Source organism: Panulirus ornatus, chromosome 20, assembly GCF_036320965.1.
Source record: "Panulirus ornatus isolate Po-2019 chromosome 20, ASM3632096v1, whole genome shotgun sequence".
NCBI lineage: Eukaryota > Metazoa > Arthropoda > Malacostraca > Decapoda > Palinuridae > Panulirus > Panulirus ornatus.
This window is the reverse complement of record NC_092243.1, coordinates 66,309,203-66,323,695: the sequence shown is the minus strand read 5'-3', so window position 1 is coordinate 66,323,695 and position 14,493 is coordinate 66,309,203. Positions and strand designations below refer to the sequence as shown.

Sequence of the window (14,493 nt, the reverse complement as noted above, 5' to 3'; positions counted from 1 at the left end):
CGGGCAAGTCTTGTCTTCCCATAGCCTGGGAGGGAGCGATCAATACTGGTGAGGAGATGAACACGGGAGAGAGAGAGAGAGAGAGAGAGAGAGAGAGAGAGAGAGAGAGAGAGAGAGAGAGAGAGAGAGAGGGTTCAAAGGTCGCCGCCCAGAGCATGTGTGTTTTCTTGTGTGTGTGTGTGTGTGTGGAGAGAGAGAGAGAGAGAGAGAGAGAGAGAGAGAGAGAGAGAGAGAGAGAGAGAGAGAGAGAGAGAGAGCCACCACCCGAGCATGGAGTACCGTCACTTGAATACATAAGCCGGAACGATGTCTCGTGTGTTGTGTGTGTGTGTGTGCGACACGGGGCTTACCACACACACACACACACACACACCAGGGGAGGGGCGTGATTGTGTACGAGAGCGTTGGCCTATTGGTGAACGCCTCGCTCCCGGGCACCTTGAACACGACGGTACGACCCTGAAGGAGTACGATGGTGCGACCGTATAGCACGACGGTACGACCCTGAAGGAGTACGATGGTGCGGCCGTATAGCACGACGGTACGACCCTGGAAGTGCACGACGGTACGATTCTGGAGCGCGACGGTACGACCCTGGAAGAGCACGACGGTACGATCCTAGAGTACGACAATACGACCCTAGAGCACGACGGTACGACCCTGGAGCACGACGGTACGACCCTAGAGTACGTCGGTACTACCCTGGAGTACGACGGTACGACCCTAGAGCACGACAATACGACCTTAGAGCACGACGGTACGACCCTGGAGCACGACGGTACGACCCTAGAGCACGACGGTACGACCCTAGAGCACGACGGTGCGACCCTGGAGCACCACGACGGTACTACCCTAGAGCACCTTGAACACGTCAGTACGACCCTTTGTTACAACGAGGAACTAGTGTAGCCTTTGACTTAACCCTCAGGGAGGTCAGGTCAGAGGTCACACTCATGGAGCCAAAGGCGCGGGGGGGGGGGAGGTGGTGGGGGTGTAGGAGTGGGGTTAGCTGGTGGTCGTGTGATTCACTTCACTCCAAACAATGGTGACCTAACGACCTTACGACCTTGAATTACCAAGGTACAGAGGCATTCAAACACCAACAGACCACTAGATCAAGCAACTCTCTCTCTCTCTCTCTCTCTCTCTCTCTCTCTCTCTCTCTCTCTCTCTCTCTCTCTCTCTCTCATAGCTGAGATAGCACGGCTAATCAGAGCCATCTCATTTCTCGACCATCCCTAACCCCCCATGAGATGGATGAATAGCTGCGTTGACTGTGGACCGACCGCCACAACCCAGGGTTCGAACGTGTGCGCTCGACCCTGTGTGGCCTGTGAATGCGTCGTATTCAGGAGCGCTAAACTGGTACACGTCCACCACGCACGTCCATAGCGCAAGATCCGAAATAACTTTGCACGTCTTTGTCTTCGTCCACCTGAAGCTGCTGACGGTTTTCAATCTCAGATGAGGGTGTATTCTCGAAGGTCGTACGCGAATTTCGCTGCCTTACAACGTAGACCGCTACACCAATTTCATGAATACATGTGTGATGAAAGAGAACTGATTCCAGCAGTGGTCCCTGTGGCATGCCGCTTGCTACGCCCAACCATTCTATATGGATCATTTATCATGACTGTTTTATTTACGGTTCCACACCAGAGACGGAGGATGCTGATGTGAAAAGCACTGTCTACACCCCAAGCTGAGAGCATGATCATATCTGTGGATGATGTATATAGAGGGAAGTTTGATGATACGGACAGGTAAATAAATGCAGGACAGCTGTATTTCTTATCCAAATTAATGGAGACGACAGATATTAAAGGGGTATTTTTTTTTACAGATTAATCCCCATAGAATTCTCGAAATTAATGGAGTATGCAGTCAACAGATCTGTTTTTTATTTTTTTCACAAGCTCCCAGGTAGAAATATTCGTCTGTGGTACACTAGACTACGCAGCTAGGCTACGCTAGGTTAGGTTACGTTACGTACGTTACGTTAGGTTAGGTTCCTAAGATTACGACGTATACCATCGCTTTCCCAAAAACAATCTATTCCAGCCGGAAACTGTAGCATTACTGATAAAGGAGACGGTTTCCTAAGTCGCCAGGCAGCAAGAAAACTATAAGGCATCATAAACATGGCTGGGTACACAGACTAAACCCCCCCACCATCATCGCCCTTCACTTTACCAAGACTTGACTTGTACCAGGTAAATGACCAAAGTTTAGCCCGGGATGTGCACGTCGCTCTCTTCTAGAAAGGAAAGAAGAAAGAAGTATCGAGAAGGCTCGGAAATGTTGTCATTTCAATACTTCATTACCCGGAATCTTAAAAAAAAAAAAAAAAATAGTATAATCGCTCAGTATACCATATAAATCCTCGAGAAGATTCGTTGGCTCAATTGAAGAAAACGAGGATAAGCTTTTTTGTTTTTGTCAGGGGGGACTTATTTGTTCTCTCTCTCTCTCTCTCTCTCTCTCTCTCTCTCTCTCTCTCTCTCTCTCTCTCCGAGGTACCTTCAACTCTTGGACCCATAAGGGTCGTACAGTCGTGCTATACATATTATATCCACCTAGAATCTACTTTACATAGGCAGCAACCAAACTCAGCAGCCTCTGAAACCAACGCCTCCATCTGTCATACCAGCTGCACTCTTGACCTTCTCCCGTAATGACAGAGGCGGAGGAGGAGGAGGAGGTGGTCGGTCTCTCTCTCCCATGTAACTCATCATCATCATCATCACTCATCGTGGATGTTATGTGGCAAGTCATTCCCCCCACCACGTCACATTCTCTTCTGGGAGGACACTGGAGATGGTGGTGACACACACACACACACACACACACACACGGTCGACCCAGCCCAGCCTTGTAGTTGCTTATGGACAGCCCAGTGTCCCGAGGCGGTCTGTGAAATGAAATTTGAGTCTGTGAAAATGAAACGCATGACAGGGTTAGTAATCGTGAATTCAAGGGAAACTGGTGTGTATATTATATATATATATATATATATATATATATATATATATATATATATATATATATATATATATATATATATATGTATAATACACACACGTTGACGAGTCCTCATACTATCTTATAAAATTCTAACCATTTTCAAAATTTTCACACCCTATGTCACTGTTTTTCTCAGATACATATTGAATTTGATCATCGTCATTTCAGAAATATATAAACTACATAGATATATGAACTATTGAATTCAATTATTATTTACAGTGATGCCTCAGAAGCGGAAAAAGGAAAAAGTTTAACTATTTTCTAACCTTACTAGAAAAGACGAAGCTAATATCAAGTTCATTTTGCCTGCTTTTCAAGACCTGCCTATCTTATGTTCAATATCACAGCTGTACCAGCAAAGTCTAGATTTGCTAAGTATGAAATAACAGAAGGCGTTGCCAGGATGACAAAAAAATTAATGCACCGTGGGTAGTGTCTTTCACGACCCCCCTAACCTTCTGTCTCTCCTTCTCTGTTGTGGTTTGTGCTTGAGGAACCAACAGCTTTAAGACTTAACAACACGAGACAGACACCAGCTTCAGCCTACGTCACGCCAGCAACACTCCTTCATCCCACGGAGTCAAGTGTACTACATACATAGTTCAAAAGTACTCAGCGAAATCCTCTCCCACATGAAAAGATCAAGCGCTCGGTAAATAAGTGATAGTGAATAAGTAATATCTTACTTTATGTATATCTCATAAACCCACTTGCAGTCCAAAATAGCTAAGCTGTAAGTTAAAGCGCCTAGTCATAGCTTTGCTCTGAGTTAAGAGCCAAGGCTTTTGAAAAAGAAATACGATGGAGAAAGAGAGAGAGAGAGAGAGAGAGAGAGAGAGAGAGAGAGAGAGAGAGAGAGAGAGAGAGAAATCGTTATCTGGCGGTGAGGTTTTTTAATTTAAATTTAAAAGCAACGGACAAGACACTTGACCCAAAGTCACTGGCTAACATTTCTTGTTCCTTTTAGTTTGGTAAGACTCGCTACTTAACCTCACCAGCCTTCCCACAACTTTATATCTAAGTGTGATATCTTCTTTCTTCTTCCTTATCTTTATCTTTATATCTAAGTGTGATATCTTTTGCTTTTCCTTATCTTTTATCTCTTAGTACAGTATATTTCACCTGGGGTTCTCCAGAGCCCAAGCGTTCTCCCTTCAGGAGCCTTGCGAAAATGTTGTAATCATAATAAGCTCATGGGAAGCCAGGTAGCTCATCATTCATAACCGGGGCTTGTTGTAACTTGAGCTTGGCTAATCGATGCCACAAAATTGCTTATGCCATAAAATTTTTTTTTTCCTACTTTAAGACTGGGGTAATAATGGTTGGAGAACATCAGCGTTCCAAAAATGATGGGTTGTTGCCTACATGGTGTTTAGAGTAAGATGTGGGTGAGGGGAGAGGGGGTTGAAATAATGCTCTTAGTTTGAGAGGTTAGTTTGTTTGTTAAAGTTGGTTTGGCCTGCTTTAGGCCTGTCCATTGCGCGGGTCATTATGGCTGCTACATACAGAACCAGCCTTTGAAAAAAATATTCATAAACGCTTTCCTTCCGTGTTTAAGAATAATTCAAAGATCACTCATTTAATCAATTGTGAAAACAGTCGCCAGTTTTGATCTGACACAAATATCACGCAGGGCTGGGGAGAAAGATAATCAAGCAAAGAAAACGAAAAAGAAAAAGCAGCATTAACTCATTCGCCAAGTAAATTTACCATCCTAGTAACTTTCAAATGTGAGTGACTTAGTCAATAGTACCTGCCAGTTCGATTTTCAGACCATGTATAAATGTTATAACTCACACGCTAACATCTCATGATAGTAATTGAGACACATTACGTAGCAATTAACTATGAGTATGGCCATTAGTTTGGTTGTTAAACAGTAAGGAAAACACGATTGCAAGGAACAGGTGCTGCAACACACACACAACAGAGAACGTTCAAGGAAAGCTTTCAATTTCAAGCAAAGCCCTTTTAAACGCCCTCCCGAAATACCCGGGGAGGTCGAAGTGACGCTCGAGACATATGAACTGTCCCATCGCTCAGACGACAGCGAAAAATAAAAGGAAAGAAAAAAAAAAAAGGAAAAAAGTGTTTCTCCAGATTTGAACGTTCCATTTCCATAACGGTTTTACGAAAAAAAAAAAATATATAAACATTATATCAGGGATACATTATATTATAAACACCTGTAACTCAGCTGATCTGTTAATTAGATTGTTTTTAATATCATGAATCATTCAGTGGGACGAAAAATAGTCTGTGATTATGACAAGGTTTTTAAAACAATATCTATTATCGTGACTCTGACTGCGGGGGGTTGCCATGTTGGGGGGAAACCAATTTCCTAATACTGCCAACCAGCCATTTCCCCTGTGTGTATTTCCCTTGAAAATAGTTGCCCAGAATATTTTTGCTTGCAGTATAAGAAAGAATACCTATATAGAGAGAGCTTGGGGGACATATTATCCGTATTTTTCTCAAATATATCAGTTTTTGTACATAAAATATATCGAAGATCACAGATATGTATTGGGGACCTTTCGCGCTCAAGAGGTGAAGATATTTACTTTTAATTCCGGAAATCCATTTCATTTTATATTCGCCATTTCCCGCAATAGCGAGGTAACGTCAAGAACAGAGGACTGAGCCTTAGAGAGAAATCCTCACTTGGCCCCCTTCTCTGTTCCTTCTTTTGGAAAAGTAAAAACTGGAGGGGAGGATTTCCAGCCCCCCGCTCCCACACCTTTTAGTCGCCTTCTACGACACGCAGGGAATACGTGGGAAGTGTTCTTTCTCCCCTATCCCAGGGATATATATATATATATATATATATATATATATATATATATATATATATATATATATATATATATATATATAAATAGATAGATAGATAGAGAGAGAGAGAGAGAGAGAGAGAGAGAGAGAGAGAGAGAGAGAGAGAGAGAGAGAGAGAGAGAGAGAGAGGCCTTTGAATTTTCCAAAGGTAGTTGGCTCCTTGGGCTGTTGTTCCACGGGTCGACAACAATGTTGCCAAAGAAATGCTTCCTCACGTCCCACCCGTATACACTTATCTTGCCTCAACTCCCAGATGGGCCCTGTTGTTCTGGACTCTCTCGTAAGGGCATCAGAGAACCGTTGTATGTTAACTTCGTTATTTTTTTTTTTCTAGGACAGATTTATTCCAGCCAGTTAGTGTGTTAGTGGAGAGAGGAGGGTATGTGATGATGAGGAACTGTTTTGGTAATGTATGTGTGTGTGTGGTGGTGGAATGATGTTTTGATGAGGAAGTGTGTATATGTGAGACTAGTAATAAAGAAGTGTGTAAGTGTGGTGAAGTTTTGAGTGTGTGTGTGTGTGTGGATTCCTGGTTGTGAGTGGTGGTGGTGTGTGAAGGGGGTGCAGTTGTGAGAATGTGGGGTGTGGTTATGTCGGTGTGAGGGTCTGGTTGTGACGGCAGGCCAGTTGTAAGTCTGGGGTTGTGAATGTGGCGGGTCGTAGTTGTGTTAGTGTGAGGTTGTAATTGCCACGGCGTTTTTGTTTCGATGGTGTGGTAGTGCGGTTGTGAGCGTAGGTGCGTAGTTGTGAGTGAGTACATGGGTGTGACTGAGAAGGATGTGGCTGAGGCGGGGAATATACATGAGGAGAGAAATATATATATATATATATATATATATATATATATATATATATATATATATATATATATATATATATATATATGGTTGTGATGGAGTTTGTGGTTCAATGGCAATTCATTCAGTTTAGGGTGTGTGGTAGAGATATCAGAGTGTGTGGGGGAATGTTTGGGCGTATTGGAATGTGTGACTCAGAGAGTTTCTTGGCCATGAAGAAGTGTGTTAGTTGTGTGTTCCAAGTGACTGTGGAATTTCGAGCGAATACGTACGTCACAGTGTGAGAGCTGACCATAACGTAAAGAAATTTACGGCAATTTGAAACTTGCGTAATTAAATGATTTTTTTTTTTCTTTGCCGTAATTTGACACATCATATCTCCATTTTTTTTTTTTTTTTTTACCCCGGCCTGATTGTCACCAAGATACGTTACGGACTGTTTCCTTATATTTAAATATTTGTTGCTAATGGAGATATTCTTTCGCTTTTAAAAACAGCCTAGGTTTACGATGTCCATCCAATATAATTAATACTAACTAAACGTATGATTTATATTAACGAAACGTGGATTGCTGTTAGGAATATTATTCTCTTAGGACAATTTCTTCCGTTGATTATTATTTGAAAACCAGTCTATATATTTTCCTCAATCCATCTTCCATATAACAGCCTTGAAATAGTCATACCCACAAATATCATCGAAGCGTCTCACCATTTTGTTTCCCTCCCTCCCTTCCTCCGGCAGAACAAGATGAGCCGCTGCCTGACGCGGAAGACCTTACACCGTCGGCTGCCATGCCTTACCTGGCTGAGGAGCTATAACACCGAGTGCCTGCTGGGGGACCTGGTGGCCGGCTTCACCGTGGGCCTCATGATCATCCCGCAGGCCCTGGCCTACGGCATCGTGGCTGGCCTCAGCCCCAGCGTGAGTACCATGGATGGACTAGTGTCGGGGAGTCGTCTTTCCTCCATTACTCTGTTGGTCACTTTCAGGAAGGGTGGTAAACTGAAGTCAGATCAGAGGTGGACTTAGCCATTTTAGAAAGCTGTGGCGTACTTACATCATGGATTAGTGTTATAGTAAGTGTATTATCACTGCATAGCCTCATACGGTAAAGTGTTATCATTGTATAGCCTAGTGAAGGTAACTTTTTAGGGGTTATGTTAAAAACACCGTAACAGTAAGGCAAGTATTCTTAAGTGTGGTCAGTGTGTGTGTAGTTTCTCCACTAGCTTCACTCAACAAGGCCTTCAAGACTAGGATAGATGACAAGTTCTCATTTGTATTTAGGCGGATCATGTACGTAACTCACGAACACTCCACCAGTCTTAATTTCGGTCTGTCGTCCATTCCCAACTCGCGCCCCACTGTACCATTTATGTCCATTCCCTACTCGCGCCCCACTGTACCATTTATGTCTTAATTTACCGTGAACATTTACTCTCCGAGTCGGTCATGCATTTTGCCTCTTATTTTAACCTGCCACGCATTTTGCTTTCAGCGTGTCATACATACATTCGCTTCGTACCCCACTGTGCAATCCTTTGCCTGCCGTGCTCATCCCTCGGCAACCACTTACCTTTTTCACAGTCAGGCAGCCATATTATAGCTTTTGCCATGCACATTCTATTCATGAACTCTGGGCAGGGCAGCACAGTTTTGAAACCCGCTTCCCGGAAGACATAAACGGTAATCCACATTCTTAGTATTTACCCTCCCCCAGTCTCTCTCTCTCTCTCTCTCTCTCTCTCTCTCTCTCTCTCTCTCTCTCTCTCTCTCTCTCTCCCTCCCCCCCACCGCCTATTCATCATCCAAGCCGGGTACCCTCCTCCATTTAACTTCTTCATACCTCTCCCCTCCTCCCTGGTATAACCCCACACACCACTCTTCATTAACCCTCTGGCACTAACAGCACCTCGCTCTTTACCTTCCCCCACAGTATGGGCTGTACTCGGCTTTCATCGGTTGCTTCGTGTATTTCGTGCTGGGCTCGACCATGGAGATGAACATGGGTCCCACGGCCATCATGGCCCTCATGACCTACCAGTACAGCAGCCACGGCGGGGAGAACTATGCCATTCTCCTCAGCTTCACCTCCGGCATCATCGAACTCATGGCTGGCATCGTCAACCTGGGTAAGTCTTAAGGAAGCTTCGTCATGGGAAGGTGGGTGGGTGTTCGTGAAAAGGTGAGGTTAGTCCATCGCGCCACTGGTGGTGTAGCAAATATAGCACAAGAGAGACAAGTGCAGAGGTTGGAATACAGCACAAAAACACCACTTCAGTAGTATAACTCTTGTCTTTTAACCACCGTGTAGCTGAGGTGGCCAGACGCCTTGCCTAGTAAAAAAAACTGCTGCCATCGACACGATTGGTTGATCAGTAAACACCAAGACATGGTTCAGTTATCACCTTGATTATAACACTGAAAAAATCATTTCAACGTGTTTGTTGAACAGTGAACGAGCACATTGGTGTCATTAGCACTGACAAAATGCATAAATGATTACAGCACACACGTGTCACAAACCTAGCCAGCTCCTCCTTGCCTTTTCACATCTTAGTTTACTGTTGCTTGCCACATTTCAAGCGTACAGCTTTCATAAATTGTCCCTCGAACTCTCCCCTCTCACGCCCTGTCACTTTGTACCTCACACCACACTTCCTCAATATTCACATTTGCCCCTTCCATCACATCTTCACCTTCAGCATGATAACCCCACCTCCGTCCTGAGTATTATGTCTCGTTTCACAATGACTAACTCTAGTCTCTTTTTACATCTTCAACGCTCAGCACGAGTTCAAATTCTTAACTTACTCCTTCGCCTGTCAACCTCATTTGGCACCTCACTGACATTTCTCTGTGTCAGGACCTCACTTTAAATTTTGCACACTATTTTCTATCCACATCTTCATCCCCCATGCTCAGACTTTTCACCAGACACCTGTCTGTATCTCACACTTCACACCATTCCTTATTATCTCCTACCCTGTTCGTCACCCTACACTTACCCTTACATTCTTACCTTTTCTTTCATAACCTTGCCTCTCATGGCCATCTCCGGTCTCCTCACAAACCCTCACAGTTTAAAGCCTCACACCTCTCATTCGTCTCACATTTCGCATTATACACACACACACTCTCTCTCTCCTCTCATCTTACCGTTCCACTCTGGCAGGTTTCCTCATCAACTTCATCTCCCAACCTGTCATCAGTGGATTTACCTCGGCCGCGGCGATCACCATCGCGTCGTCACAGCTCAAGCCACTGTTTGGGCTGAGCCTCAAGACCGAGGGCTTGACCGACACCTGGGCCAAAGTCTTTTCCAACCTGCAGGAGTTCCGTTGGCAAGATCTCACCCTTGGCTTCGTCTGCATTGTGGCCCTTTTCCTCCTGAAGGTGAGTGTTACGTCTTGATTCTGTGTGTAGTTTTCTTCTCTTTATTTTATCCTCCCCTGTAGACAATGTCATGTTTTGATTTGATAGCACTAAGATGGCAGTCAGAATAGAGTGTGCGGAGTGGATTTTCGTGGTGTAGGTGAAGATGATGAACTAAGATTGAGATGAAGACGAATTGCTGTTGAATGCCAAAAAAAAAAAAAAAACACGAACTTATGCATCACTTTAAACGGATGATGATAGATTGCAGGGTTTTGTGTGTGGTAGGATATCAATTGGGCGGAGAGCACATGGAATAAGCAAAAAAATGTTTCCTGACAACGAAGAAATTCTCACGCGCATTGCGTTCCAGTGGAGGAAGCTTTATCATGCATTGTAGGAACAGATCACTGGTACCCGAGCGTGACTCCGGGCTGAAATATCGTTGCTCAGGGATGCAACAGGAGAAAACCTCTTCAGTGATCTCTCTGAGTTGGCTTCGACTGTGCTGACATTGCCTCACTCACTCCAACGCTGATGTAGAACGTATCTTTAGTCATATGAACATTATGAAGTCAGAGCTTCGAAATAGTTAGTATCAGAAGCGTAAATGCAATGCTAACTATCAAGTATGGACTAAGAAGAAAGTGAGGATATGAGGATATTCCCTCTAAGGCTCATCCCTCTTTTGTTAACGCTACCTCGTTAACGAGAGTGAACGAATGTGGCCTTTGTTGTCTTTTCCTAGCGCTACCTCGCGCGCGTGGGAGGGGGGGAAGTGGTGCTGTTTTTCATATGTGGCGGAGTGGCGACGAAATGGATGAAGGCAGCAAGTATGAATATGTACAGGTGTATTCATGTATATGTCTGTGTATGTATATGTATGTATACGTTGAAATGTATAGTTATGTATTTGTGCGTGAGTGGGCGTTTATGTATATACATATGTATTTGGATGGGTTGGGCCATTCTTTCGTGTTTCCTTGCGCTACCTCGCTAATGCGGGAGACAGCGACTAAGTAGTGTGTATATATATATATATATATATATATATATATATATATATATATATATATATATATATTGTATATTATCCCTGGGGATAGGGGAGAAAGAATACTTCCCACGTATTCCCTGCGTGTCGTAGAAGGCGACTAAAAGGTAAGGGAGCGGGGGGCTGGAAATCCTCCCCTCTCTTTTTTTTTTTTTTTTTCCAAAGAGGGAACAAGAAGGGGGCCAGGTGAGGATATTCCCTCAAAGGCCCAGTCCTCTGTTCTTAACGCTACCTCGCTTGCGGGAAATGGCGAATAGTATGAAAAAAAGAAAAAAAAAGATATTGTATATATAACTCAGGACGGGAGGGTGTAACTTACATCTTTCTAGGGGTTATGGCGTCTACTGTCTGTGTCATAAGTTAGTTCCCTCCACCATAGTTTGATTTCCCTCAAAAAAAACAAAAAAACTTGTAAACCATTGTGCCAAGAAGTAATATGAACTTTGTATCTGGTTTAAGCATCTCTGCTCCAGATCACTGTTTGAACCACTATCTAGCATTTTCATCAACTTTTCAATTAGTCTCATTATTACCGACGCCTTTCAAACTTACATCATCATGATTCACAGGAGGTGCGCACAGTGCGCTGGCCATGTATGGACCACAACAGTCGGGGTCTAGGCCAGCGAATTCTGAGGAAGGGTGTCTTCTACCTGTCTGTAGGCCGTAATGCCATCATTGTAATTATTGCCTCCATTATTGCCTACTGCCTTGATGGCGACGACCAGCCCTTCACAATTACAGGTTAGTTTGTCTCTATGGCGCTGCAACTAAATTCTCTAGTTTGTTGGACTGTTTGTGTAAAGGAATTGATGAGAAGTATTTCACTTGTTTTTAAGAGTCAAACTAAAACAAAAAAAAAAGTTAATGATTTCAGTACCGTTGACAGGAAAGACTTTGTGTCTGATGTTATTCATAATTTTAGATTTGCAATCATCGTATCCTGCATCTCCGTCTTAATCTGTGATCTTGATCATTCTCTTCCTTCCTTTTCTTTTGTTACCTGTGGTAAGAGCATGGTGTTTTGTCCAAAGTCTTTGCCAAAAAGAAAACAATGTGACAGTTAACCTTCACCAGAATGCAACATAAGACTTGCTAAGACCTAAGTGAAGCATTCACAAGCTATATGTGGTAGGAGAAAAGGGAATATGTATGCCTCTGCAATTATGCCTAGAAGGACAGTGAAAGATTCATATATAAGATAGGTTGGAAGAAAACTTTAAAAGTGAGAGCAAAATGTTAAATACAGAAATTATGGAAATTAGCTGTATTTGAAGGGTGTTACAGTCTCAGAACACGTGTAAGAGACAACCAGAATGTGCTAAAATCTGCCTGTGGCATCAGTAAAGAAAATCTAGAGAGAGGATTGTCTCTGTAGTGCACTTGAGAACCATTAAGGTCAGTCAAGCTGCAGCTTCACAGATAAGTTGGCTACAAAGATGTGCAAGTGGTTAGAGAGTTAGCCAAGTCTAAGGGGTGCTTATTGACATCAAAAGACACAGTATTACGGTTTTGCCATGCATATTCCTGTGTATTGTGGTGAAATGAATATGTGTGGTCATGAAAGCAGCATTAATTGCTGTACGTACTCGGGGATATACGGATTTTATCCCCTGATTCATAACTGCTTCAAAATTGCCAAGTCCAAAACTGAGTGATAATTCTGAGTACTGGTGTCATTAAGAACTGCATGCTAAGTCATAGGTGAAAGTTGGGATTAAGGATTTGGGATGTATTTATTTGTAATTTCAAGTGTTTTGTGGTGCACCTGTGTGAAGACCTGAAACTGCAAAAGTCTCATAAAAGGGGTCCTGGGGTTGTATGATAATGAACATTAATACTGATACTAATGATAATGCTAGTAATGATAATATTGACAGTAATGATAAAGATAAATTCATATGTGCTCGGCATTTCCTGCAATAGCAAGATATCACCAGGAATAAACAATGGCCTCATTTGTTCACATTCACTCAAGCTGTTATATAATGCACTGAAACTAGAGCACACTATCCATGGCCAAGCCCTACAGACATTTAATGTGGTTTCCCCTGATCACTTTGTATGCCCAGATTCAGCTCATTTATAGTATATCACCCCTTGTATACCACATGATGCCCAGTTCTCTCTCTCATCCATGCCTAACACCCTCTTGCATGATCAGGCTTTTAACACTTGAAGCCCAACCTTCCACTGCATACTGAGCTTCCCCTTTTCCTTTTTTGTCATTTTTTGAGTTGTATACCCCCCTAATCATCCTCTCCATATGTCTGAACCATTTTAGCACACCTTCTTCAGCTCTCTCAAACATATTCTTCTTATGATTACACTTCATTCTTACCCTATCATTTCTTATTTAATGAACTCTACTCACACAGCATACATCTCATTTTGAACACATCCACCGTGTTACATACATTTTTATCATGGGCCCATGCCTTGCATCTATACAGTACAGGACTACTATACCATCAAACATCCTTGTCTTTGATGTCACAGGTCCTCACCATTCTATCCACACACTCCCCAATATGCCCAGGATGCTTGCTCTCTCGCCCATCCTATGGCTTACTTCATTTCCCACAGTTCCACTCACTGCCATTCCAATCCTAGGCGTCTAAAATTCTCCATGGAAGGGTTCTGGGTATATGAGATGAAGACTTCCCTTTTAGAGGCTCTGCAAATTCAAGGCCAGACTAGACTGTCTGTTACAGATCAAAATTCTTTTCATCTGTTTAAGATGATTTGCTCTAGAAAGCTTCATTAATGGTAATAGTATTACCTTCGAGGGGTATTTTAAGACCTCTAGCACTGCATGATATAGGAATAGCTGGTGTGGACACACAGAAATTTACCAAGACCAGTCAGTCAAAATGGTATATGCTAAAGGAGGCTAAAGATGAAAGCAAAGAGGAGACTGGAATTAAAACTGGCAGACGGGAGATTTTTTTTATGTTATGGGAACTTGTTAAGGAGCAAGACCAGAGGGCAACACAACTAGGTGAAGATTCAGTAATATTTCTGTTACGTGAATTAGCTGAGGAAACTTTCACCTATTCAGTGCAACGATTATCATTTCCGACATGTTTAAACAGGGCACTGGAAACCTCTGCTTTCCTTACACCATAGTTGTGTTGCTTAACTCTAGCTGAAAGATCCCTACAAGTCTGTTGTGTATATAACATACCACACTTTTTGCAAGTTCCTTTGTAAACAGACAATGCAGGTGAAATTTTACCCTTCTCAGCTTTAGATAATTGTATGTGTTGGTTTTCTTTTCTGATGTATCTAATTATCTTTAGCTTCTGTCAACTATAAGAGTGGAGTGCATATCAAATTTTTTGTTTTGTTGAAATTTTGGATATGACTTCTGTATAGGATTTGAAAATGTTATCTCT

The 14,493-nt window shown here is 42.8% G+C and overlaps 1 protein-coding gene across 3 annotated transcripts in view; it reads left to right on the top strand.

Annotated features, from left to right (window-relative positions):
• The window catches only part of LOC139756075 (sodium-independent sulfate anion transporter-like), a 156,789-nt gene that overhangs the window by 124,121 nt on the left and 18,175 nt on the right, over window positions 1-14,493 (top strand). For all 3 annotated transcript variants that reach the window (XM_071675090.1, XM_071675088.1, XM_071675089.1), the window contains 4 exons: window positions 7,408-7,587; window positions 8,603-8,798; window positions 9,842-10,062; window positions 11,665-11,839. In XM_071675090.1, coding sequence (XP_071531191.1) covers window positions 7,408-7,587; window positions 8,603-8,798; window positions 9,842-10,062; window positions 11,665-11,839 — 772 coding nt within the window. The remainder of the gene's footprint in view (window positions 1-7,407; window positions 7,588-8,602; window positions 8,799-9,841; window positions 10,063-11,664; window positions 11,840-14,493) is intronic.